Genomic DNA, 27,049 nt, shown 5'->3' with positions numbered 1-27,049 from the left:
AAGCTTCTCAGTAACTTCAGACGGTGAACTTTTAAACGCTGTGGAATCTGTTTGTCAATCAGTGACAGCTCTGAACGTAACTCACTGACTCTAAATCTGCATCTGTGAGCCAGTAAACATCTGTACAGCTGTGATTTAAACTTTGATTTACACAAGCAGGACTCTTCTAACCTTCAGCTCCACAGGTGGAGAAGAGCCAGAGAGGTTCAAAGATGATCCAGTAGACTCAGAGACACCAGAGAACAAACTGCAGCCATGTTTATGTTTTAATGAGGAATAAAGAACCAGAACAAAGAGGTTAAATACGTCTCTGTGTGCTCTGGAATCTTCTTTGGATTCTCCTGTAAGAAAGAGTCCATGGGATCATCTTCTAATTCTCTGGGTTTCAAGCTTTTTTTCTGGCCAAAGCGGTCAAGGCAAACTCAAGGCACACCCGATCCAACGGGTACAGGACGGCCCATTTAAAACAAGCCTGGGCCCTGAGGCAAGGTCCTTAACCCCTGGAACACCTGTCCACCTGTATGTACGCACTTTGTAAAACAAGCAGCACACCTTAGAGTCGTTGTGCAGTAATTAGCTTTGGTTGTTTTAATTCCCACGACACACCTGAAGAAGCAAAGCAGCATACACACACACACACACACCTACACACACACACAAACACTTCTGAAACTGAACGACAAAAAACCCCCTGACATAACTGAGCCCTAAAAAGAGTGAAGTCTTCTTCAGCGCTGTGATTGGCTGAAGAAGACCTCCGGTAGAAACGCCTCTGTGTTGTCTACCGCCCTGCCTAAGAAGAAAACTGCTTAAAGACTTTCTGAGGGCTGACTCCGTTTGAACACCAGTAAAAAAAAACACTGTACAAAATTATGATTTCACCTTTACAATGAAACTGGTCAGTAAAATGGTCAGTAAACTGGTCAGTAAACTGATCAAAACTGGTCATTAAACTGGTCAGTAAACTGGTCAGAAATGTGGTCATTAAACTGGTCAGTAAACTGGTCAGTAAACTGGTCATTAAACTGGTCAGTAAACTGGTCATTAAACTGGTCAGTGACCTGGTCAGTAAAGCTGTCATAAAACTGGTCAGTAAACTGGTCAGTGAACTGGTCAGCTAACTGGTCAGTAAACTGGTCAGTGAACTGGTTAGAAATGTGGCCATTAAACTGGTCAGTAAACTGGTCAGTAAACTGGTCAGCTAACTGGTCATTAAACTGGCCAGTAAACTGGTCAGTGAACTTGTTAGTAAACTGGTCATTAAACTGGTCATATAAATGGTCAGTAAACCGGTCATTAAACTGGTCAGCTAACTGGTCAGTGAACTGGTCAGTGAACTGGTCAGAAATGTGGCCATTAAACTGATCAGTAACATGGTCAGTAAACTGCTCATTAAACTGGTCAGTAAACTGGTCAGTGAACTGGTAATTAAACTGGTCAGTGAACTGGTCATTAAACTGGTGAGTAAACTGGTCATTAAACTGGTCAGCTAACTGGTCATTAAACTGGGCAGTAAACTGATAACTGGTCAGTAAACTGGTCATTAAACTGGACAGCTAACTGGTCAGTGAACTGGTCAGTGAACTGGTCAGAAATGTGGCTATTAAACTGATCAGTAACATGATCAGTAAACTGCTCATTAAACTGGTCAGTAAACTGGTCAGAAATGTGGTCATTAAACTGGTCAGTAAACTGGTCAGTGAACTGATCAAAACTGGTCATTAAACTGGTCACTAAACTGGTCAGAAATTTGGTCATTAAACTGGTCAGTGAACTGGTCATTAAACTGGTCAGCTAACTGATCAAAACTGGTCAGTAAACTGGTCAGTGAACTGGTCAGAAATGTGGTCATTAAACTGGTCAGAAATGTGGTCATTAAACTGGTCAGTGAACTGGTCAGTAAACTGGTCAGTAAACTGATCAAAACTGGTCAGTAAACTTATCATTAAACTGGTCAGAAATGTGGCCATTAAACTGATCAGTAAACTGGTCAGTAAACTGGTCAGTGAACTGGTCAGCTAACTGGTCAGTAAACTGGTCAGTGAACTGGTCAGAAATGTGGTCATTAAACTGGTCAGTCAACTGGTCAGTAAACTGGTCAGAAATGTTGTCATTAAACTGGTCAGTGAACTGGTCAGTGAACTGGTCAGCTAACTGGTCAGTAAACTGGTCAGTGAACTGGTTAGAAATGTGGCCATTAAAATGGTCAGTAAACTGGTCAGTAAAATGGTCATTAAACTGGCCAGTAAACTGGTCAGTGAACTGGTCAGTAAACTGGTTAGTGAACTGGTTAGAAATGTGGCCATTAAACTGGTCAGTAAACTGGTCAGTGAACTGGTCATCTAACTGGTCAGTAAACTGGTCAGTGAACTGGTTAGAAATGTGGCCATTAAAATGATCAGTAAACTGGTCAGCAAACTGGTCATTAAACTGGCCAGTAAACTGGTCAGTGAACTGGTCAGTAAACTGGTCATTCAACTGTTCAAATGGTCAGTAAACTGGTCATTAAACTGGTCAGCTAACTGGTCAGTGAACTGGTCAGTGAACTGGTCAGAAATGTGGCCATTAAACTGATCAGTAACATGGTCAGTAAACTGCTCATTAAACCGGTCAGTGAACTGGTCATTAAACTGTTCAGTAAACTGGTCATTAAACTGGTGAGTAAACTGGTCATTAAACTGGTCAGCTAACTGGTCATTAAACTGGGCAGTAAACTTCACTAAACTGGTCATTAAACTGGTAAATAAACTGGTCAGTAAGGGTGTTAGTAAATTGGTCAGTAAACTGGTCAGCAAAGCTGTTAGTAAACTGGTGATTAAACTGGTTATTAAACTGGTCAGTAAACTGGTCAGTAAACTGATCAGTAAAGCTGTTAAGAAAACTAGTCAGAAAACTGTTCAGTAAACTGGTCAGTAAACTGGTCAGTTAAGCTGTTAGCAAACTGGTCAGTAGACTGGTCATTAAATTGGTCAGCTAACTGGTCATTAAACTGGTCATATAACTGGTCATTAAACTGGTCAGTAAACTGGTAATTAAACTGGTCATTGAAGCTGTCAGTAAACTGGTCAGTAAACTGGTCAGTAAAGCTGTTAGTAAACTTATTGGTAAACCAGTCAGTAAACTGGTCAGTAAAGCTCTTAGTAAACTGATTAGTAAACTGGTTAGTAAACTGGTCAGTGACCTGGTCTGTAAAGCTGTTAGTAAACTGGTCATTAAACTGGTTAGTAAACTGGTCAGTAAACTGGTCAGGAAAGCTGTTTGTAAACTGGTCAGTGAACTTGTCAGTAAATTGGTCAGTAAAGCTGTCAGTAAACTGGCTATTAAACTGGTCAGTGAACTGGTGAGTAAACTGGTCAGTCCGTAGTAAACTGGAGAGTGTTGAGCGGTCTCACCATGGTGCTGAGAGCGAGGGGCAGCAGCAGGAATGGGCTGCAGACGAGGATGAAGACGCCCTTCAACCTCCAGACTTTCCGCAGCATTCTGACCCAGAGAGGAAGAACGGACATGGCTGACCACGATGACGAAGATGATGATGATGAAGAAGTCTAAAAACCAGAGAGCGTGGGCATCAGTGAGGCTCTTCTGTCTTTCTGCAGCTCTCAGTCCTCTGTCGGCCTTTTCTTTCTCTCTCTCTCTCTCTCTCTCTCTCTCTCTCTCTCTCATCGTGATGCGTTCACAGTCCACTCACTAAATATTAACCTAATGTCAGTTAACACACAGAGAGCCCCCTCTCAGCAGAGTAAACATGGAGAGGAAATCAGATCTTTTGTTTACGTCAGGATCATCTCACCTTTTATCCTCCTGCTCAAAGAGAAGAGTTTAAAAAAACATCCAACATGTGCTTTCTATCCCTGCTGTTCCAAAGTTCACCTCTAGACCTGCTGGAGCTTCAGATCCAGGATTCTATGACCAGAAATCATTTTGATCACTTTTAGGAACTGAGACCACGAACAGGTGAAGAGCACCTTACCCCACCCAGAACATCTGGAAACTTCCTGTCCCTCTCTGCTGTTATGTATGTAAACATCTGGGAAGTGAGGAGACCAACTGATGGAGAGGAATGTTGTCCCATTTTTGTCTGATGTAGGATTCTATCTGGGTCTTCTTCGCTGGATTTGTCCTTTTCTGATGCTCCAGATGTTTTCTACCGGTGAAAAGTCCGGCCCAGTTCAGGACCCGGGCTCTTCTCCTGTGAAGCCATGCTGTTGTGATGTGTCTGTGGTTTCCTCTGACCACAGAACAGTTTTCCATGTTTCCTCAGTCCATGTTAAATGAGCTTTGGTCCAGACAAGACGGCGGTGTTTCTGGATCCTGTTCACTAATGGCTTCTTCCCTCCATTATCCAGCTTTAACTGTCAGTTATGAACTGTGTTGACAGACGATGAGCCTCGGGTCATTCTTGCACTCTGAACTCATCAAACCAGATCTTTCTAGTCCTTCTCTGGTCTCTGGGCCACAGTCATGCTGGAACAGAAAAAGGCCTTCCCCACACAGTTGGAAGCATAGCATTGTCCAGAATGTCTTGGTCTGCTGAAGCATTAAGATTGGCCTTCACTGGAGATAAGGGGTCTAGTCCAGACCCTGAAAAACAGCCCCAGACCATTATCCCTCCTCCACCAAACTTCACAGTCAGACAGGTAATGTTCTCCCAGCATCCTCCACACCTAGACTCACCATCTGACTGTAAACAGAGAAGATGATTGGTCACTCCACAGTCCAGTGTCTGTGTTCTTTACTCCACTCCATCTAACGCTTGGCTTTGGACTTGGTGATGTGAGCCTTGCATGCAGCTGTTGCCATGGAAACCTATCATGAAGCTCCTGCTGCAGATTTAGTGTTTACATTAATGCCAGAGGAAGCTCAGAACTCTCTGGCCTAAACTCTTCCACTTTCTGATAACATCACTGACATATTGCAAAGGTGTCATCCATCTGCAGAATATTCTAGGGCGCTCAGCTGTCCTCCTGAGTCTGATTCTCCCTCTGCACTGGAAAAGTGAAACTGCAAATTTAACACCATCTGAGTTAGATCAACACTCTGCCAGGGAACCATTGATTCAGTGTCAAGTCAAGACTTTATTAACTTTAACATTACAGTGCCACAAAAGTGTAGACCAGGGGTGTCAAACTTAATCTCAGCAGGGGCCGGATTCTGGATTAAGGTCTAACCTGAGGGCCTAACAGGGTCAACATTTAACCATAACTGTCAACCTCATTTTCACCAGTAATAAAACATGAACAACACTGATCATAAAACATTTGGAAATTCAAAAAGTGAAAATGATAAGTTTAAAGGCTCAAATCTGAGATAAAAATTTATTAGTTCAAAAGATCAGAACAGGGTATTAAAAATAGAAAAATTATGTTTTTAAAGATCAAATATACGATGAAATCGTGAGTTTAACAGTCATAATATGATTTAAAATGTTAAATTGTGAGTCTGATTGGTCCAAATATAGGATTAAAAGCCAAAAATTAGGGGTTGAAAATGTCAACATATGAGCTAGAGTTGAAAATGATGACTTAAAAAGTTAAAAATATGACTTAAATTCAAAATTGGGAGTATAAAAGGTCAAAATATGATATAAAAAGTAAAAATTATTTATTCAAAATGTCAAAATATGAGAAAAAAATGAAATTGCGTTTTTAAAAGTCAAAATATGGGATCAAAAAGCCAAAGTTAGGAGTTGAAAAGGTCAAAATATGACTTAAAATTTAAAATTTGGAATCCAAAAGATAAAAATGTGACATATAATCTGATCTGAGCCAGGACGTTTGGTGTCCTTGTTCTGACTCTGTTACATGTGTCCCTTAGTGTGTTACACCCAGTCTGTTCGAGTTGTAGTCTGTCGTTCTGTAGTCTGTTACACCTTCCTTGTGTCCCTCAGTGTTATTTTCATGTTTGAGAACTTTAAAGCAGTTTTATTTCTCTCTAAAAGTATTTGAACTGTGAAAAGTGAAGTTCCCCTTTACAACTTTATAATGTAGTCTCTCTTTAAATCTGCAGACCTACAGGTGGGACGGTCAAACTGATCCATCATAGAGGGTGGATTTGCGGGTTATTGGGTGAGCTTATGCAACAGAACATAAAACCGATGTGAGAGAATAATCATGCTTCATGACGTAGGAGTGGGATACAGCAACAGAACAGCAGCTCCCTGTAGTCCATGCTTCTTTTTTTCATTCAACAGAGAAACACACCGGGGTGAACAACACACTTGCACTCAGTCACTTTTCAGGTAAGTCCATCAGGGCTCAGGGTTTAGGGTTTAGGAGGGAGATTGAGATTCAGCCATAGAGACAGACAACCAGGCACACTCACGCTCACACCTACGGCCATTTAAAAGTCACCAAACGAGCATAAATCCCTGCATGCACAGGGAGAACATGGAAACCCCACACAGAAAGGCCCTGACAGGAAAGTGAACTAGGAACTTTCTTGCTGTGAGGTAGCTGCTAATGCTAATGCTAATGCTGCTGTGCAGCCTAAAAAGTGACATAAATCAGTAAAATAACTAAAAAGCATCTTCCTTTTATTCGTTACAACAAGGGGTGTCCGACTCAGTCACAGCAGGACCAGATTCTGATTTTCGGTCTAACCTAGGAGCCTGCCAGGGTCAACATTAACCATGAACAAATTAAAACTCATTTTCAACACTAATAAATAACGGGATTAATAAATGATAATGATAATAAATCTGCACTGATGACAAATGATTTTGAGATTTAAAAAAAGATCAGAATTATGGTTTAAAGGCTCAAAATCTGATATAAAAAGTCAAACTTAATAGTTCAAAAGGTCAACACAAAATCAAATGTCAAAATGATATTTTAAAAGGCAAATATATGAAGTACAAAGTCACAGTCATGTTTTAAAAGTCAAAATATGAGATACAATTTTAAATTGTGAGTCTAAAATTTTAAATTACGGGATTAAAGTCAAAGTTAGGAGTTGAAAAGGTCAAAATAGGACTTAAAATTTGAACCTAAAAGGTCAAAATATGGGATAAAAAGTCAAAATCATCAGTTTAAGTCCTAATGTGAGATGCAAAATTAAAAATATGAAAAGAAAACACAAATTAATTTCTTTTTCCACATCCTGACTTTTTATCTAATTGTGACTTTAAAAGGATATTTTAAATCATCAAGGTTAAATTCACATTTTTATACTTGAGTAAATCTGCAGACCTCATACTGGTGGGACGGTCTGAAATAATCTCTGATGAGCCGGGTGTAGCTGTTCAATGGACAGTGAGTTTCACATCCCTGCATTAAGGAACAACTGCAGTGTCTTTGTACAGACACAATGCTGACATCTGCTGGCAAATTCAAAGTATTGCAAGTAAGGGAGTGTGACTCAAAAGTAAATGGGATTCTTTGTTTCAGTCCTGTTTTTCCTGCACCAAAGAGACCAACAAAGATTCTTAGTGACCCTAAAACTGTTAGAAAGGAGACCTGAGGACGTCCTCAGGCTTTAATTATAACCTGGATTCACATTTTTACTCCAGGTTCCTCTCGTCCCTGCATGGGGAAAGTTCCCGCTCATATAAGCTGACATCTTTACCCTCTGACAGCGCTGAACTCTAGTCCTGCATTAAAAACCAGTCAGACCCGTTTTAAAACAACCTGAGCTGAGTCATAGTCCGTGTTCATGTTATTATATTTAAAGGTTGACATTAGAAGTTTTAAGGTTCGTGAAACCTTCTGACTTCATAGAATCAAAATAAAAGTGTTTCCATACCTGTAGACGGTCACTCAGTAGAGGGAGCAGGTCGTCTTCCTCAGCGTCGGCCATGTTTCTCTGCAGCGTCTCTCTCACACGTTCGACTCTTCAGGCACCTCAGGTATGTCAACAAAGCAGCGGCTGTGTTCTCAAATATTACACATAGATGTCACTGAGTCTTCATACTGGTGGGTCAGAGCTGGGACTGGCATGTTGGGATTTCAGTGGTGAATCTGGAGTCTGTTTGGGCCTTTAGTTCTGCATGATCTCTGGTTTTAACCAGCTGGAATACCAAACAACAGCCTTGAAAAGCTGATGGATTATCCTGTCAGTCGTCAGGTGGATCTGTCTTCCAAAGCTTGAAGCTGATAGGTAGGTCAGAGGTCACTGGACCAATCAGCATCACTTGAGGAGAAAGAGGCGGTAGCTATAGGCGTGGTTTAACTGAAACAATGACGGCCGGCGAAGAGATTAGCATGGGCATCTCTATGGTGGATCAGAACTGGACCACTATACCCGTGTGGACCTGTCCTTAAAGGGATATTCTGGTATTTCTAAACTGGGCTGTACCTGGTGACAGTCGTGGCATTGTCCTCCAGAGAAACAAGAAGTTAGCGACACTAAAAGGAGCTATTCTGAGTGATGATGACGATGGTTACTGGGGCTACGAGGGGAAACCTTTATGAGTTCACAGAGGAACTTTTAGATGGAGACTCGACAGGAAGAGAGAGAGGAGAGAAACTTTAGTGGCTAGCAGGAGAGATCCTGAGTTACCTGCTGGTGCAGGTGTGTAAACTATGAGAGCCGCTGCTTTCATTAGTCAGGTTATCAGCTCTTCCTCATTACTGAAGGAGGATAGCAGCTCACAGACGCCTGCAGCCTGCATCACTCCCCATCCAGAGTTCCCTGTGTTTAACAGACTTTTTCAACTTTCCTAAGATAAACAGCAGAAACCGACCCTGACCAGAAGACGTGTGTGTCCTCCAGGTTATTTATGATGGTGGCTTTATTCTTCTGATGCATGGGTGTCAAACTCGCCCACGGTACAGTGACTACCAGCCCGCAAGATCATATCCTGTTTTTATTATAACTAATGCTAAAATATGAAGTCTGCAGATTTCCTCCAGTATAAAAATGTAAACTGAACCTTGATGATATCAAATATCCTAAAGTCATAAAAATGTGAAAAAATATTGAGAGATAATTAGATAAAAAGAAATGTGGGTAAAGAAACTAATTCGTGTTTTCATTTCATATTTTCAATTTTGCATCGCAAAGTTATGACTTCAATCTATTATTTGGACTTTGTTACATATTTTGACCTTTCCAATTTATTATTTTGACTCTTTATCTCATATTTGACCTTTTACATTTATAATTTTCTCTTTTTATCTCATATTTTGACCTTTCCGATTTATTATTTTGACTTTTTATCTCATATTTGTGTGGTGATTGCACATTCTTTGTTTTATTTTGAAAAGTTCCTGCGAGCCACTTCCTGCCACAAGTTTTCTTTTGTTCTCTTCACAGAGACTGGGCGCACCTGCACTGATTGGGCACTGGCACCTCCGCACCACCGCACCTGCACGTCATCACCGCAATCACCTCACCCTCTTAAGCTCCCCTCTGAGAAGAAGCAGACGCCAGAAGATTCCCGCTGATTGTGGTATCGTGGCCGTCTCGAGATTCTCCCTTGAGATCAAGATCATTACTGCTCACTGAATTGTTGGTTGATCTTCGACTAATCCGCTTCTTTCTTGCCTCTTCCAGTGCCTCCACATGCCCTCAGTATCGCCCAGTCTCTGCCATACTGCCTCACTCTCGCACCACACTCAGGCTCTTGGATCCACTCGCTCCCCCCCCCCACAAGCCTCTGTCTCACTGGAAACCTCTCACTCCCCGGACCTGGATTCCCCCCTCCCTCACTCCTGTGTGCCTTCATTAAACCTTTTAAAACTGCTTCATTGTCTCTGGCTCTGCTCCTGGGTTCACACACACAAACCTTCAGATTATTACAATCATTACAATTTGACCTTTTACATTTATTTTTTTCACTTTTTATCTCATTTTTTTTGTCAGTAACAGCTGGATGAAAATAGCTGTTTGCTAAAGGGTCAGGAGGATCTGTGTGTGTGTGTGTGTGTGTGTGTGTGTGTGTAGCTGGCAGATCTGTGTGTTTTTACTGGAAGTGAAGCAGCAGAGTGAGTGGGAGGAGTGGGACGCTTTCTCTCTCTTTCATAACTAACGTCTCTTTCTCTTACTGGGACGTTTATGCAAACACTTCTCTGAAACACACAACAACTGCAAAGATAATCATCTTAGAGAAATAAAGTTATGCTTCCATAAAACTGTCCCTGTTTTGACCTCAGAGACGAGGAACGAAGCTCTGCTGTGGCTCTGAGCTCAGACCACAGGGATCAAGGTGAACAGATGTAGGTCCAGGAGTGGGTCTGTGGGGGCGTTCAGCTGGATCTGGGCGGTTAGACCAGGACAAATACACGCCTACTCTCTGTTGGGTTATGTGTGGAGCGCTGAGGCCTAAAGCTGGAGGATGAATGTGCACAGACATTTTCACTGCCACTATAACTTTACTCAATAATAAAAGGAGTTTAGTTCATGAAGGATCGATGCTGGTTCTCTGTAAGCAGTATCAGAAGAAGGACAGTCCAGACCGGCTCCATTCATCAAAAAGATTTGGTCTGAGTGGATGCTATAGTAGAAGTATAGACTTATAAATGAGTGGAGTAAAGCACACCAACACTGGACTGTGGAGCAGTGGAAACGTGTTCATGCTTCTCTGTTTACAGTCAGATGGTGAGTCTGGGTCTGGAGGATGCCGGGAGAATGGTACCTGTCTAACTGTAAAGTTTGGTGGAGGAGGGATAATGTATGGGGCTGGTTTTCAGGGTCTGGGCTTATGACTGTGCCCCAGAAACCAAAGAAGGACTAGAAAGACCTGGTTTGATGAGTTCACACAGAGTCCTGACCTCAACCCCCACCCATCCTGCACCTTTGGGATGAACTGGAACAGACTTTCTGGTCCAACATCAGAGCCTGACCTGATAAATGCTCTGCAGGATGAACGGACACACATTCACACAGAAACATTTTGTGCCATTCACTTTTTTATTTCAAGCCATTTTGGCTGTGTTGAATGAATAAAGCTCAGATTTGCTAAAGGCAGTTCATTATCAGAAATGTTTAGAATTGTCGTCTCAGTTCCTTAAATTAGCCTAAAATGGCTAAGCTACACAAAAACCGACACATTTGTTCCTGAGGACAAAAAAGTCCCAGTGAAAACTATTGAAAATGACATTTTTTACCCCACATTTATCTCAACATAAACGAATGCATTCCTTTACGTTAAGATTTTATTTTGGACTACTAGCTTTCAATTTCTAATTTTTCCAATTTGTCCACCAGATGGCGCTGCTTTTTCCAACTCAAAGCACGCCACAGATTTCAAACTTTTTACTTTTTCTGAAAGGGTGCTTCACTACTGACACTATAACTGTGTGTCTTTATAGATGTTTTATTTAGATGTGTGTGTAAAATAAAAAGTGTGTGTGTATTATATTTGATTTTTTGTGATTTTTTCTATTAAAAAAGTGGAGTTGCATAAACATACTGGCCTTTAAAGGGTTAAAATTCCAAAAATATAATGAATATTTGATATGTGTATTTCAGGCTGTAGCAGTTTTAAAAGACCGACTCATTTAAAGAGTAAAGAAATATTAATACAGAAAATTTTACAGCTGATTTTAGGAAGCTGACATTTTTTGTCATCAGGAGCACGAGTGTGAGATTTTTTTTAATTCGGACACTGCAGAAAAAAAACACAATACATCATCGATGTTGCTGTTTGACCCATCACAGGACCTGATTATAATAATAAAATACTCTTTGAAATGTAATTAATGGAAATTATTTTATTTATGTATTTGTTTTATGGATAAAAACCTGTCATCCATCCATCCATCCAACTTCTCCCACTTATCCGAGATCGGGTCGCGAGGGCAGCAGCCTAACGAGGAAGCCCAGACTTCCTATTACCCAGCCACTTGGTCCAGCTCTTCCTGGGGGATCTCGGGGCGTTCCCAGGCCAGCCGAGCAACATAGTATCTCCAGCGTGTCCTGGGTCTTCCCCGGGGCCTCCTCCCAGTGGGACTTGCCTGGAACACCTCACCAGGGAGGCGTCCAGGAGGCATCTGGACCAGATGCCCGAGCCACCTCATCTGGCTCCTCTCAACGCAGAGGAGCAGCGGCTCTACTCCGAGTCTCACCCGGATGGCCGAGCTTCTCACCCTATCTCTAAGGGAGAGCCCAGACACCCTGCCGAGGAAACTCATTTCAGCTGCCTGTATCCGCGATCTCGTTCTTTCGGTCACTACCCACCGCTCGTGACCATAGGTGAGGGTGGGAACGTAGATTGACCAGTAAATCGAGAGCTTCGCCTTTCGACTCAGTTCTTTCTTCACCATGACAGACCGATGCAGAGACCGCATCACTGCTGACGCCGCACCGATCCGCCTGTCGATCTCCTGCTCCATTCTTCCCTCACTCGTGAACAAGACCCCGAGATACTTGAACTCCTCCACTTGGGGCAGGATCTCATTCCTAACCTGGAGAAGGCATTCCACCGGGAATGAGTCTGACTTACTTCCGGCAATGCGGACCAAGCTCTGGCATCAGTCGGACAAGGACCAAACTGCCCTTATCAGGGGAGTCCGGCACCCCATACTCCCCGAGCACCCTCCACAGGATTCCTCGTGGGACACGGTCGAATGCCTTCTCCAGATCCACAAAACACATGTAGACTGGTTGGGCACACTCTCATGCACCCTCTAGGACCCTACTGAGAGTGTAGAGCTGGTATAAAAAACTGGAGTTATGTAAATATATTGGCCTTTCAAGGGTTAAAATCCCCAAAATATTATAAATTTTTGATATGTACTCTAGATGTATATGCCAAGCTGAAGCAGTTTTAAAAGATTGACTCTTAAAGAGAAAAAAAATTAATATATTTTATTTTTACAGCAGTTTTAGGGAAAAAGATTTTTTTTGTCCTCAGGGATAAATGCGTTAAAATATTAAAGTAACTCTTAAAGACCCTCTAAAGTGAAAATAAATCTGTATTTAGGTTTGTTGTATGACAGCTCACTGTGTCATGAACCTCCAGGTTAAATTTCAGTCAAATAAAACATCTCTAAGTTTATAAAATTCAGCTTCAAGCAGTACAATCTGCTCCAGGATGGTGTGGGCGTGTCTGTTAATGAGCTGAAGCCACACCCACTCAAGAGAAATACCAATCTCTCAGATTAAAAAAAATGCTACTTTCTGATTGGATGAAAGCACTCATGCTATTAGCCCCACCCCCTGGCCTTACGCTGACCTCATGATCAGAGCAGCTGCCTGGCTCTGGTCCAGAGAAGAGCCAAAGGTAAAACAACTTTCTAACAGGCTAAAATCAGAATTCTACGCAGCAACTTAAGGGACATAGGGGAAAAAAAATTAAAGGGAGATTTTTTTTTTTTTTAAAGGGACATGAAAAAAAAGAGAGAATTTTTTTTTCTTTTTACAGTTTGTGAGATCTCGCAAAAGTAGATTGAAATGACGTAGCAGTAACTACTTCTGGGTCAAACCAACCAAAACAACGGAGGGCGAGCATCTGTGGGGGAGATTCATTGAATTTTACTTTGAAATTGGCCTCAAATGTAAATAAATTCAATCCATGCTCAGGCGCAGGCGTGATTTTTGTCTCAGAGAAAGGCATTTAAGGCATTTTGGGTGAAAGGGGACTCTTCCGTTGTGAAACTTACTCGGATCTGGCGTACCTGGTCGAATTCATCAGCAACCAGCAATCCTCCGGACAGCTGCACGGTACAGATGTGCGTGTGCTAAATGCAGAGAGCTAATATTACGTGTAAGTAGAGAAAACGTACAAATGGGTTTGAAAGAGATTGATCCAGGACGGCATTCAGTTAGACGAGCGAGCCGTTTAAGTAGACAGAACTACTTTGCAACAGGAGCTCACTTCATCTGGACTTGGATTCATACGATAAACTGAAGCCTTATGGAATATTTATCAATGAGGGCATTGTTGGCTTTTTAAGGAAGGTCAAACGGTTAATGCCTACACAACATCTGGCACACACTCATCTGTACCCCTGCAGCTGTCCGGAGGATTACTCCTGGTTGCTGATGAATTCGACCAGGTCCACCAGATCCCAGTGTTACGACGAGAGTCCCCTTTCACCAAAAATGCCTTCAAATGCCTTTCTCTGAGACGAAGAGCACGCCCGAGACTAAGCATGGATTGAATTTATTTTCATTTTAGGCCAATTTTGAACTTCGGTAAAGTTACAAAGATATTCACAGATTCGAACCTTTCCACCATAATAACTTAGCAGAGGATCATCACATTTACAAAAATCCTCAGTCACTGTGCAGATTATGGTATGATTTCAATCTACTTTTGTGCAAGATCTCGCAAACTGTTAAAAAAAAAAAAAAAAAAAATCCCATTTTTTTTTCATGTCCCTTAAAAAAAAAAAATTCTACCTTAATTTTTTCCCCTCCTATGTCCCTTAAGGGGCTCAGTAGAATTCAGTCACATGTAGATCTCAGTGTTTTCATGTTTACAGCAACCAGATCCACACACTTCTGGAGTGTTAGGACACATTTAGGATTTGACTTCACAGGATCTTTAAGGGTTAAAGTTGCAACAGGGGGCCAGCTCCATATTTTAAATTACATGGATTTAAATATATTGTTATTACAGTCCCAGTCTGTGTAATGGTCAGGTGGCTGAATACTTTTGTCCATCAAGTAAATCTGACAATATATGAACAAATACAGAAAATATTTTATCAGGGATTATATCTGGCAGATAACGTTTTTTTTTTTTTTTTTTTTTACAGTGTGAATGCTACTCTGATGACGACACCTACAGCACTTCAATGTGTGAATTTAATGCCAGCAGGTAGCAAATATTTACCTGCTGTAGCCCACTGTCCTCTGGAATCTACCTGACAACAGGAAAATCTCCATGGATTTTTCAATTGGCAGGCATTAATGTACACATCAGCACAACTGTCTGCGACAAAGGACTTTAAAAAGCCCCTTAGACACCATGGTATGCACATTGTTGGGCATCCATGTTTTATACAGACTGTGGCGTGATCACAGAGCTGAGAACAACAAACACAAATGAAGTTTGACTTCCCTCATTCCTTCGTTTAAGAGGCCTTTATGTGTAGGATATATCTGATAGCTGACATATTAATATAACTGGAGTCTTATTTCATAAAGACTTTTAAAACAGTCTAACTGATGCTCTGGTGGTTTTTAACTTCCTGTGTCCAGACTTACAGGATCAGGATCCGTCCAGGTTGATGATTAACCAGCCAACAGGGGGGCGGCTGTGGTTGAGTTCAGCCACTACACGGTCTAGCCTCGAGAGGGTTGACTTTATCCGTCTTTTCTCTTATTTTATTCATCTCATCTCTCCTTTTTTAGACTTGTGACTCCACATCACACAGACCAGGTGAGTCCTATTAACTAAAACCGTCCTCCTCTTCTGAGTGCGTGTCGACAGAAAAAGTTGGTGCTTGAATGCCCCGTAGTTTCTCAGGTAGGAGTGTGTTTTTAAATGACATACAGATGAAAATGTATAGCTCCGTGTATCTCCTGGTTCAGCGTGTTTAAGAGCATTTATGATCTGCTGTTTCAGACTAGTTCATGTAGTTCTGAGTAATCAGAGCTCTGTGTATTCAGCGTATTAGGGCCAAGCCAAAAACGGCTCTGAAACAGTAACCTTTACTCTGCTGGTAAACACGGCGGACCAAGCTGAAACCTCAAGTGACTTTAGACCAGCTGCATGGAAATGGATGCATGGAAAGACAAGACTACGTCGGAAACACGGCCTAACATGTCAGAACTCTAACATCTATACCCACAGTACCGCTCTGTGACCCAGACTCTCTGGACTCAAACATTCTGGTAATAATCCAACAGATTATCACTGAATTTGGTGGAACCATTCCCCTCACAGAGGAGATGAACCCCTGTGAGTTTGAAGACTCTCTGAGTTTTCCTGCAGCAGCAACAAAGGAACTAAATATCAAACCAAGCCAACTGCTCCCACCGTCTCCAGCTCAACTTTTGGGTTGAAATTGACGAAGCGTGTTCCTCTTACATTCATGCTGTTGGTATGTACAGGAAATATGTTCTTTAGGATTCTGTTTTAATACTTCTAATGGATTATTTAGACGTAAATATCTGGGATGCTGATGAACACGTTAAATCAGATATCTTCACCTGTTCGTGGAGGACGGTGCTCCTACTGTCATTTGTAGAAGTTTTTTGTGTTTTATTGTTCTGTGTTAGCATGAAAATCACCACTTTCAAAATACAAACCGTATTCCTAAAAAGCTGGGACTGTCTTTAAGAATATATCGACATCCTTAAGTTGATGCAACACGCTACTAAAAGCTGGCACGGGAGCGTGTTTACTACGGCGTTACATCACCTCTCTCCCAACAACTCTCTGCAGGTGTCTGTTGACTCAACTGTTGAAGTATTAATGTAGGAGTCTTTCACATTACCACTCAACTGTGCAGACTTTTCACTGTCTGATGTTGCACTTTATAATTCTCTGTACATTTTCAGTAGAAGGAAGCCCTCTTTCACTGTGAAGCCAGGCTGTTGTAACATGTGCAGAATCTATCTTGGCATTTTCTCACTCAAATTAGCAGGGACTAATACACCCACACAACAATACAGAAGCTGGCTTTGGACCCCAGAGCAATCAGCCGACATTATTTCCTAAACCAATCTGAAACGTGGACTCGTCAGACCACGGCCCACTCTGCAACTTCAGGTCAGTCCATCTCAGACGAGCTCAGGCCTAGAGGAGAGGATGTTGTTGATTTATGATTTTGTCTTTACACGGCAGAGTCTTAACTCACAAGTCTTAACTCACAATTTTCAATTGTTTTCAAGTGCCCTCTTGGGAGCCAAAACGTGTGCTAAAGTGCCTTCTGGTTGGAAAAACACACTAAACTGCCCAAACTTTCCAACTTTTATCTGAAAAAGTCACAAAAACTATCATGCTTTTAATGATCACATGTCTTGTTGCGAGTGAGCGGACGCTGCACACACTGAATTGATCCAGGATGGCACTGATCTCCATCCTAGATATCTTTAGGGTTAATTTACTAACATGTGACGCCAGGTAAAGTTTATGTTTGGTCAACACTGTAAATGCATTACCTGGATCATATTTATCATGCAAACACCAGGCTGATGCTCAGAGAGAGAGAAGAAAAAAACACTCAAAGTGAGGCCCCCCAGGGTGATGAGGCCCTACGTGCTATGTGTAGTTTGCGTATAGGCAGGGGCGGGCCTGCACGTGTTTGTCGCTCAGCAGCCAAGGTCAAGCTGAACTGCATCTCTTTAGTCCGGGCCTTTTCACCCCAGGTGAGAGTGGCAGCCATGCTCAGGCCTTTGAGACATCCATGGCAGCCCCTCTACCCACCCGGATGTATACCAGGCTGTGCTGACTCGCCACATCCACCCCTTACTCCACTTTAAAGGTGCGGACTTTTCTAGTTTTTCAGCATGGTAATACGCAAGGACATCTGGAGCATGACCCGGGTTGTGTCAATCCTTCTTCTACTCAATGGTGCCCTCAGATGGGCTTACTCGCCATTACACGCCTTTCTTCCACCTCAAATTTTGGCCCAAAGATGGCTAAACATTTCCCCTAAAGATAAACCCTCTGAAACACCGGTTTCATGCTTGCCAATGATGATAATTCCCTCTTTGTTTTCCAGGCCGGGTATTTGGAGATGAAGCTGTGTATTCTACTTTTCTTTCTCTGTCTCTGCAGTCTGGGACTGACAGTAAGAGCCTCCGTCTTCTTCTACATTTTTAATTCTTATTTATTTACCTTTAACTTTCATCGTCCGATACTGAACCATTCCTGTCATTTGGTTTTCAGGAAGACCCGAGCCCCGGAGCTCCTGAAGTCTCCGGTCCTGCAGATGAAGATGACAAAGAGAGAGATGTTGAGGACTGCACAGGAGACTGGTTGTTTAGTCCTAAAGAACAAAGGGCCATAGGGGGCGCCATAGAGCGACTGGGTATAGAGCTGCTGGGACACCTTCATTTTGATGAACAGCAGCCAAATATCGTCCTATCACCTCCCAGCTTGGCCTTTGCCCTCGCCCAGCTCGCTCTAGGTCAGTGAGAGGACTTTGACTGGACGGTCCAGTGGCTCAGATTCTAGTCGTCCATCCCGTTAGCTTATCAATGATCAATAACAGAAATAAAACAGTCATTTATATACCTGCTGATACAAAAAAACCCTAAACCTGACCTGGAGTCTGGTTTTGAAAAGCACACCTGTAGCTCAGATCAGGACTGAACGTTGATGGAACTTGAGCTTTTCCGTTACTCTTGGATCACATTCACATATTTAGGCTGTACAGATTTAATTTCTGCTCCGTCTCATGTTTCTGAGCGTTACCTGGAAGCATTTTTAGGACTTGATTATTTCTCCTCTCAGGAGCCAGAAATGAGACCCAGAAGCTGCTCCTGCAGAGCCTCCATGCAGGAACTCTGCCGTGTTTCCAGCACATCCTGGGAAGTCTTATACCTCACTTCAGAAACACATCGCTGGAGGTGGCGACACGCATGTACCTGAGACCAGGTGGGTTGGGATGAAACGGATGCAGGTTTAGGACTTTCTGGGGTCAAGAGCCACTCAATGATTCTTTTTCTCTCTCCTAGGATTTGATGTGAAGTTGACGTTTGTTGAGGAGTCTCTGGCCAGGTACCGACAACAATCAGACCACAGGAACACTTCTTTAAGAGCCTGAGTCTACTAGTGCCTTTAAACACTGGTAGCCCTTTTCTCTATGAAGGAACCTTCCTTTAGGAGCATCACTGGACCCAAACCATGTTCATTAGCCCCAACAGAACCACAGAATCCTCTGACACTTGAGGTTTAGCAGACTCACCCTTCAGTGAAATATCTGTTTAAGACTAGCTAATGGGGTCTTCCTGTACTAACCCCTCAGGTTCCAGTCACGGCCCGTCCCTCTGGTCGATGTGCTGGAGGTCAACCAATGGGTGGAGAACGCCACCAATGGAAAAATACAGAACTTCCTGGAAAGTATTCCCCATGATGTGGTGCTGATGCTGATGAATGCAGTCTACTTCAAAGGTGAAGCGTCCCAGCATTTATGGAACAGAAGTGTTTCGCCTAGTGAGGGTCATCAACTATATTTGTCTTTATTCTTAGCAGTTTGGGGGCGGGACTTCCAGAGGATCAAATGTGAACATTTTGGTCTATTTAACAAATTATTGTCAAAATATTTTTATTTCCTTGTAAATTCAGCCTTTAGCTTAGAGATCACCTATACAGCAGCCTGCCTCAAGGGGGCGATAGAGATATTTGTGCCACATTTTTCTGATGCTGCTTTGCTGCTCATCACTTCGTTTGATGCTAAAATGTTGTGTTTTGATTGGTGGAAAATCTGTGCAGGAAACAGATCATTGGGCTGATTCTTCTGCATGGATGTTGCATTCTCAAAAAAATAAAAAATTATAAAAAAAAGACCAAAAATTGATGAAATAGAACTGATCAGAAAATCACAAAAAAAGGAAATAATTTCAAAAAAATGATGAAAAAATGACCCAGATGAAAAGCTGTGGGGGGCCTGATGTGGCCCTCGGGCCACCAGTTGAGGATCACTGGCCTAGTGCATCCAGCTAGTCTGAGGCTTTAGAGGTAAGGTTACTCAGAGAGGAAATGACAGCTACGTTACCTTCACTGTCTAAATCCGTCCTTACAGAAATTTCCTCTGGGCTTGTACACGAGACGCGCTTAAGAACGGGGCAGAGTTTGGTCAAAACCGTCAGCAGCCTACACCTTAAAGACCCTGTAAAGTAAAAATAAATCTGTGTTTAGGTTTGTCGTATGATAGATCACTGTGTTATGAACCCCCACGTCAAATTTCAGTCACATAAAGCATCTCCAAGTTTATAAAATGAAGCTTCAAATCATGAAAAATGAGGCCGTAAAATCTGCTCCAGGATGGTATGGGTGTGTCTGTTGAATGAGCTGAAACCACGCCCACTCAGGACACGGGTAGTCTGCAGCATTAACCCCCTCACTCATGGTGTCATACCTGGAAAAATATTTTCCCCTAAAAACATGAACCAATACACAAAACATGCAGAACTATGACTTTGCAATGAAACATGAACATTATAGAACGGTACAAGAGTACAGGACTGGATTCCTCTGCACAAAATGAACCAGAAGTCCCTGCTCCAGGTGACTGCTTCCTTCCACAATACTGTAGTGTTAGAGGGGCGGGGTCATTCTCTACATTCTCTACATATTCTCACATATTGGCCCCGCCCACATGAAACCAAGCCAGGAAAGAGATGAAATGGCCTAAATCCAGAATTCAGTCTCATGTAGATCTCAGAGTTTTCACATGTTTACAGCAACCAGATTCCAACATTTCTAGAGTGTTAAGACAAAAACTTTGGATTTCACTTTACAGGGTCTTTAATGAGTCTATCTGTCTTTGTGGTTCCAGGAGAATGGAGGACAAGATTTGACCCCCAAGCAACCTCAAAGGGAGTTTTCTACCTGGACAACCAGAACTCAGTGTCTGTGGACATGATGAAGTCTGCTCAGTACCCGCTCCGTCTGCTGGAGGATCCAGAGCTTCAGGCTCAGGTAGCCCTCATGTCGACACTGTGCTTCATCACAAGAGTTTTTATTCGCTCATCTTACATTAAAGTCTTGGAGAAAACTAAAGCTAGCCGCACTCATATGGACAATTTCAACACACTAGACACGAGATCTCACAGAAACTCACCATCAAACGTGACTTCAGGAGAGAAACAAAAATGGAGGACAGCTGATGCTGGTCAGCCTGTTGCTGCCATCATTCTACAGTCTGGTGTTCTTTTTCATTACTCCACCTGGCCCAGGACTTCTTTACCCCACCTGGCCCAGGACGCAGTCTTCTTTACATCTGCTGCCATTTTTGTGAGTTAAAGGTGGAGGTGTCACCACCAGTCTCGGGAGGGGACACCTCCCAGTCTGCTCGCTCTCACCGGCTCTGGCGGTTCTTTCCCTGGAGGCGGCCCAGTCTAAAACAGTTAATACCATACCAGACTGATACTTACGATTCAAGATTGGGGGTCTCTGACTCCTGTAGGAGCAGTAAGATAATTGCATCAATACCACACACTTCAGGACTGTTTGGATGAATAACCAGCTAGGCCTTGAATGGAGCCACGCCTTTCTGACCGTTGGGGACAAATCAGGCTAAAAACTGGGACTAGTGTGTACTTAGACTAAGCCCACTATGGCTTTATTGACACTGCTTTTTTAACCTAATTAAAACTTCTCTTTAGCATGCTTAGTTTGTAGATGTAGTCACTATAACAGAAGAGATAACAGCTCTTGTCTGTCTTTGAACAGGTCGCCAGTTTCCCATTCAGAAGAAACACCAGCTTCCTCATCGTCATGCCCTTACCAGGTGGAAGAAATGTGACATCTGTGCTCCCACAGCTGAACATTTCTGACCTCTTCAGACGTCTACCTCAGGAGAAAACCATGCAGGTCAACCTTCCTAAGGTGAAGCTTCAGTACCGCACAGAGCTCCAGGAAGCACTGACCAGGATGGGTGAGGTTCTCCAAGATTTGAATCTACATGTCTGCTCAGTGTCTGCACTATTCCGGAGTTTCAGAGCTGTTTTTAAAGCTGCTTTGTTAGAGGCTGGAGATGTTCTTGCTTTAACCACACATGCATGTACGTGTGCACCATGAGTTTGGAGCGTTGGCTGTGCCCATCCTCAAAAATGAAGACGCAGCACTTCCTATATATGACGGATGTTAGTACTAACCAGGAAAGGCATGAATATTATCCTGAGTATCACAGTAGCCTGAGGCGTACTAAATTTACTTATCTCTCAATTCCCTCTGAGGCAACATATGCAGCTGTACCATTTCTTTCAAGGATGTTGAAGGCATGTCGGGCTGATAGTCCCGATGAAGGTGTTCATGATGTGCAGGCATGGACGGTGGCACAGTCTGATCTAAAAAAACTTAACAGTAAAGTCAATTAACCCTTAGGAGAGGTCGTGCACATTTCTCACACTTTTCATTCTTGTTTTTCTGAGCATTCTGGCTGTGAACATGTACGTGGCATCATTATTATTTATTATTTCCAGCTCAACTCCAACAATCAGGCTAAAATACACTGTTTAGTTACACTCTAGCTGTTAACCCTTTAAGCGCCAAAGTTGCAAAATTGCAACGAGCAACATTGCTGAATTAAACGGGCTTTAGCTGCAAATATGATGCCTAATGTTGTTACTACTTTACACCAGGAGATGGCAGACATGAGTAACTTCAATCCCAGCAGCATATGTGGGCATGTTTCTATTCAAAGTTTTGGGGAGAGAGTTTGAAGACGCACCGCTGGTTAAGGAGATGATGAAGTGGTAGAAGTGGTTGTAGTCGAAGCGTAAAAGAGAGAAAGCAAATTGTAGCGAGAATACTCACAATGCTGGGAGGAATAGAGGAATATTCACCCCTGTGACGATGACGTTCAGTCATCCGGTGAGACTGAGACTGCCAATGTGTCGGAGCCACCGCGAGTCTGTGCGCCGTGAGAGTCCACCAGCAGCACATACCAAAGCCGATGCATTTCCTCACAGTGGCCGGGGTGGGGACGTGGTGGGGGTTGCAGGGGTGGTCAGAACACAAATATTGACGGAGGTAGCGGGAATTAAAAAAACACAGTGGAGGTAGGTGACGTCAGAATATGCAAATTAGATGAGTGAATTTACTCTCACCACAAACTTTGGGTCAAACTGAAGATTTTTCTCTGTTACAGTATGCCTTTATCTCTAACCACTTTCAAGCTACAGCCTTTTGAAATCTTGATATCACAATTGAAAAAACTGTGGTGCCCAAAGAGTTAAGAGCCAAAACTGCCCCACTGAAACCCATTTAAACTGCAGTTTATGATCTCATTTCCATTAAAGCGTAATACATGCATTTTATTGGATCATTTGGATCATTTAGTGGATCATTTTTACTACTCTCCACCAGATGGCGTCATTTTGACCATATTTGGGATATGGAGGTCACACATGCAAAAACAATAATGCATAAATATCAATGTTGCTGCTAATCATTGACATTTCCCAGGCCGTAATAATCCAACACAAAATCTTTGAATGTAATATATTGAAAATAATTCATTATTTTGTTTCCTTTTTCATTGAAAAACATGGTGGCATCATGACAACAAACTGGCACTCAAAGGGTTAAAATCTTTAAAAATAAATGCATAATTTACATGAATAATTAGGTCAGTTGTCAGTGAAAAATTCAGCTCAATAAAAGCAGAATACAATATGAATGAATGATATTTATTACCATATGAAAAGCACATTTGTGCACCTTAGCTTGAGGTCACTGATATTAAACAATCACTAAGGGTTCAGAGTGATGAAGTCGGCGCTGTGAGATGGAACTATGACACTGGCTGATGCTCAGAAAATCACTGCAGCTTTGCTACTTAGAAAACCCTGACCCAGAATCAGGACCTCTGCAAACCGCCGAGTGCCAAGTTCTCCTCAAACATGTGGTGCATGACAGGAGAGGGGAGACCATCATCCTGCGGCACCTCAGCCCTGTCAGGAACGGCTCTACTCACCATTGAGGCCGTTTGTACGGGGCTAACAGAAGATCTGTGGCGCTCTGGTACCACTGTGTTGGCAAGAGCAGAGGTTCTCAACTTTTTCAGCCTGCGACCCCAAAAATAAAGGTGCCAGAGACCGGGGACCCCCACTGTACCTGAAGGTGGTTGAACACAGCCATGAACATTCAATAATAGTCATGTGGAGACAAGGCTGCCCATAATGGGGGAAAAATGGGAGAGCTTTCTGGGGCCCAGCCAAACTGGGGGCCTATCGAGGTGAGGAAGATCAGGGTTGATGTAAAGTTAGCTAGACATCCATATTCTTTATTTAAACTGAATAAAAACCACTCTTAACACAGCAACAGATATCTTTTAAGTCATTCGTGCCATGGTATATAAACATCTTGAAAATGTAAATCCATTTTCTAAAAAACAGAATTAAATTAGTAAAAAAAATGTCAAAAAAGGTGGTGGGAAAGGTGGTTAAAAGAGAATTTGGAAGAAGCAGAAATGGGTTAGAAGTGGCATAAATTTGATAACAGTGGCAATAAGAGCAAAAACTAACAGGTTGAAGTGGCAAAAACAGGCACAAAAAGTGGTAAAAGGGGATTAAAAAGTGGCAGAAATAGGTTTAAAGTGGCAAAAATGGGTGAAATGGGATTTAAAAGTGGGAAAACATGCTTTAAACTGGCAAAAATGGGTCAACTGGGGCAGATAAAGAGGCAGAAATTGGCAGGAATGGGCTGAACTGGCCAAAATGGGCAAATTAAACATTGAAATGTGGTTGAAATGGGCAAAAATGGGTGTAAAATGCAATAAAAAAGGGGTTGATAGTGGCAATAATGGGTCAACAGAGGCAACAATATATGGAAAGTGGCAATAATTGGTTTAGAAGTGGCAAAACAGGGAGTAAAAAGTGGTATAAAGGGTTTTAAAATTGATACAAATTTATTTAGAGTGGCAAAAATGGGTCAAAATTGTGCAAAATTGATGAAAAGTGGCAAATAATAGTAACAAAATTGGGTGAGAAAAAATATTTTCTGAAGTATTCTCCGTTTTTTAAGGCATCTGCCGACCCCCCTCTTAGTGTTTCGCAACCCCTAATGGGGTCCCGACCCCAAGGTTGAGAACCACTGGGCTAGAGGGAGAAAAGATGATTTAAAGATGGCGGCACTTTCCAGCTTCCCAACATAAGTGGTGGCTATTTGCATGCAGAGCATTTCAGCAGCATGAGACCAGGAGGTGTTGTCACCTTTACATAATCTTCCTCTTAATAAAGGATATGTGGGATTATTATTCTGTAAATGTCCCTTCAATGGGGTTAAGGTCTGGACTCTGTGGTGGCCAGTCCATGTGTGAAAATGATGTCTCATGCTCCTTGAACCACTCTTTCACAATTTGAGCCTGATGAATCCTGGCATTGTCATCTTGGAATATGCGCGTGCCATTAGGGAAGAAAAAATCCATTGTTTAAGAAAAGAGAAGTTACTCGTTGCATCAGCTGGGGTTAAATAACTTGTTGCCAGCTGAAAGATAATCGCCCATGCAGTAATTATCCAATAGGAGGCTCGTACCTATTTGTTTAGTTAAATCCAGGTGGTGACTTGTTTTTTGGCCAGGCAGGGTATGAGACAGAACACAGAAACCATGATTTTTAAAAGTCAGAAACTGAGATAAAATTCAAAATCATGATTTTTAACAGTCAAAACATGAGATAAACATTGAAATCAGACAATTCAAAGTCAAAGTATGAAATACAATTTTAAATCACGAGTTTTCAAGGTAAAAAAATTAGATGAAAGTTTAAGTTAGGAGTTGAAAAAGGTCAAAATGTGAATTAAAAGTCAAAATCATGACTTTAAAAGGTCAAAAAACTGAGATAAAATTTAAAATCATGATTTTTAACAGTCAAAATATGAGATAAAATTTAAAATCATGAGTTTTTAAGGTAAAAAAATTAGATGAAAGTTTAAGTTAGAAGTAGAGGAAGGTCAAAATTTGAGATAAAAGTCAAAATCATGACTTTAAAAGGTTAAAATAGGATTTTAAATGTACAACTATGAATCTTAAAGGTAAAAATATGAAAAGTCAAAATTATGAGACGTAAAGTTTAAAATATGAAATAAAAAGTCAAAACCATAACCTTTAGTCAGAACTGTGAGACACATAATTGAAAAAATAGAGAAAACACTAATTTCTTTCCACGTTTCTGACTTTTTATCAAATTATTTTTACTGTTTTTACTTTTTCTAAGTTTTTATAAATCATCCAGGTTTGGTTTACATTTTTATTCTGGAGGAACTCTGCAGACCTCATACTGGTGGGCCAGTTCTAATAAAAATATCATATGATCTGGTGGGCCGGGTAGAACTGCACCACAGGCCAGGTTTGGCCCCCGGGCCTTGGGTTTGATACCCCTGATGTAGCTAATTAAGTATGCAAATGCAGGATCCTCTCCAGCCCACAGGTCTGTCTCTGCCCAGAAACACTAACACAGTCCCAGTTTCACGTTTTTCTCTTCTCTCCATCAGGCCTCGGTTCGCTGTTTACGGGTCCAAACCTCTCTGGGATTTCCGACCGCCCCCTGAGGGTGTCCAGCGTCCGCCACGCCAGTACCGTCGAACTCAGCGAGGAAGGTGTGGAGGCGGCCGCCACCACCGTCATAACCTCCATGCGCTCTGTCTCCATCTTCTCCGTCAACTCCCCGTTCCTCTTCGCTCTGGTCGACGACGCCTCCTTGACCCCCCTCTTCATGGGCATCGTTACAAACCCCGCCCCCGACAACAACCCCATGCCAAACGATGATCCCCACGCCGTTAACACCACCCTGAGCGACCTCTCTACCGCAGAAAACAGAAAAAGAGACACTGATAACATCAACAGGTCATGCCGTAAAAAAGAGCCAGCAGAGGGCGGCGATGTGCAGTCATGTGGCGCCCCCCCTGGTGGCAGGGAGCAGAATGGAAATGGACAGGAGAAGAAGAAGTAACCTCAACGTGAGATCTGTTTTAATCAGTAAGCCGGTTCAGACCAAGGAGTCCTAACTTTGGACAGGCCGTCCTGCAACATTCTGAGGCCTGTTAGTTCACACCGCTGCAGCTGGAGGAGACCATGTGACTTTTCCATTCTCTGCAGTCACTCTAAAGCCATTTAGTTTTACCAGTGCGATCATGCTGACATGCACATGTATGTAAACAGAAGCAGAGTTGACATTTTACTGTTTTGTCCCCCTGAATTTCTATTTTTCTGAATGTTTACCGTGATTATGTGCACCATTATGTTTCCTACATGATGCTGATCCATCTTGATTCTCAATAATAAAGATGCTTCATGTTTCTTTTCACCACCATCGTACTGTAGCGGCGCAAATTTACTGGACAAACAGGTGCAGAATGAAAAGCTCATTTCTCCCCTTAGCTAAATTCAGAAGATAAAACTTCCAGAGATTCATCTCCTGCAGAGCTCGCTCTGTAGGGAAGTCTGGGCCGACTGTTTTAAAGGTCAGTGATGTTTTTAAAAGGAGGCGGCTCCTTTAACTCAGGCAGAGCGAGCGCCCATCCGCTGAGGCTGTAGTCCTCTAC

General features: G+C 42.3%; 2 protein-coding genes across 4 annotated transcripts in view; one reads left to right on the top strand and one right to left on the bottom strand.

Annotated features, from left to right (window-relative positions):
- LOC121519255 (solute carrier family 13 member 5-like) overlaps nt 1-3,614 on the bottom strand; it is a 36,009-nt gene extending 32,395 nt beyond the window's left edge. Inside the window, exon 1 of the mRNA XM_041802098.1 lies at nt 3,393-3,614. Coding sequence (XP_041658032.1) covers nt 3,393-3,506 — 114 coding nt within the window. The 5' untranslated portion in view covers nt 3,507-3,614. The remainder of the gene's footprint in view (nt 1-3,392) is intronic.
- An 11,524-nt stretch (nt 3,615-15,138) lies between these two features.
- On the top strand, nt 15,139-26,811 carry serpinf2a (serpin peptidase inhibitor, clade F (alpha-2 antiplasmin, pigment epithelium derived factor), member 2a). Of its 3 annotated transcripts, none has more exons than XM_041801655.1 (9): nt 15,139-15,268; nt 17,559-17,627; nt 17,726-17,966; nt 18,293-18,436; nt 18,517-18,559; nt 18,807-18,952; nt 20,340-20,482; nt 21,236-21,440; nt 26,000-26,811. In XM_041801655.1, the coding sequence occupies exons 2-9, from the start codon at nt 17,574-17,576 to the stop codon at nt 26,455-26,457; spliced, it is 1,434 nt and encodes a 477-aa protein (XP_041657589.1). In that variant the 5' UTR covers nt 15,139-15,268; nt 17,559-17,573; the 3' UTR covers nt 26,458-26,811. The 3 variants fall into 3 exon arrangements, with proteins under 3 accessions (XP_041657589.1, XP_041657590.1, XP_041657588.1); XM_041801656.1 differs by lacking the exon at nt 15,139-15,268 and adding an exon at nt 15,596-15,723; XM_041801654.1 differs by lacking the exon at nt 15,139-15,268 and adding an exon at nt 15,782-15,932.
- Nucleotides 26,812-27,049: the final 238 nt, after the last annotated feature.

This window comes from Cheilinus undulatus, linkage group 12, assembly GCF_018320785.1.
Source record: "Cheilinus undulatus linkage group 12, ASM1832078v1, whole genome shotgun sequence".
Taxonomy (NCBI): domain Eukaryota; kingdom Metazoa; phylum Chordata; class Actinopteri; order Labriformes; family Labridae; genus Cheilinus; species Cheilinus undulatus.
This window is presented reverse-complemented; position numbering and strand designations above follow the sequence as displayed.

Coding starts and splice junctions, on each gene's coding strand:
- serpinf2a (XM_041801654.1), top strand. Junction 17,628..17,725: donor TCTGCAGTCTGGGACTGACA/GTAAGAGCCTCC, acceptor TTTGGTTTTCAG/GAAGACCCGAGCCCCGGAGC. Junction 18,437..18,516: donor ACGCATGTACCTGAGACCAG/GTGGGTTGGGAT, acceptor TCTCTCTCCTAG/GATTTGATGTGAAGTTGACG.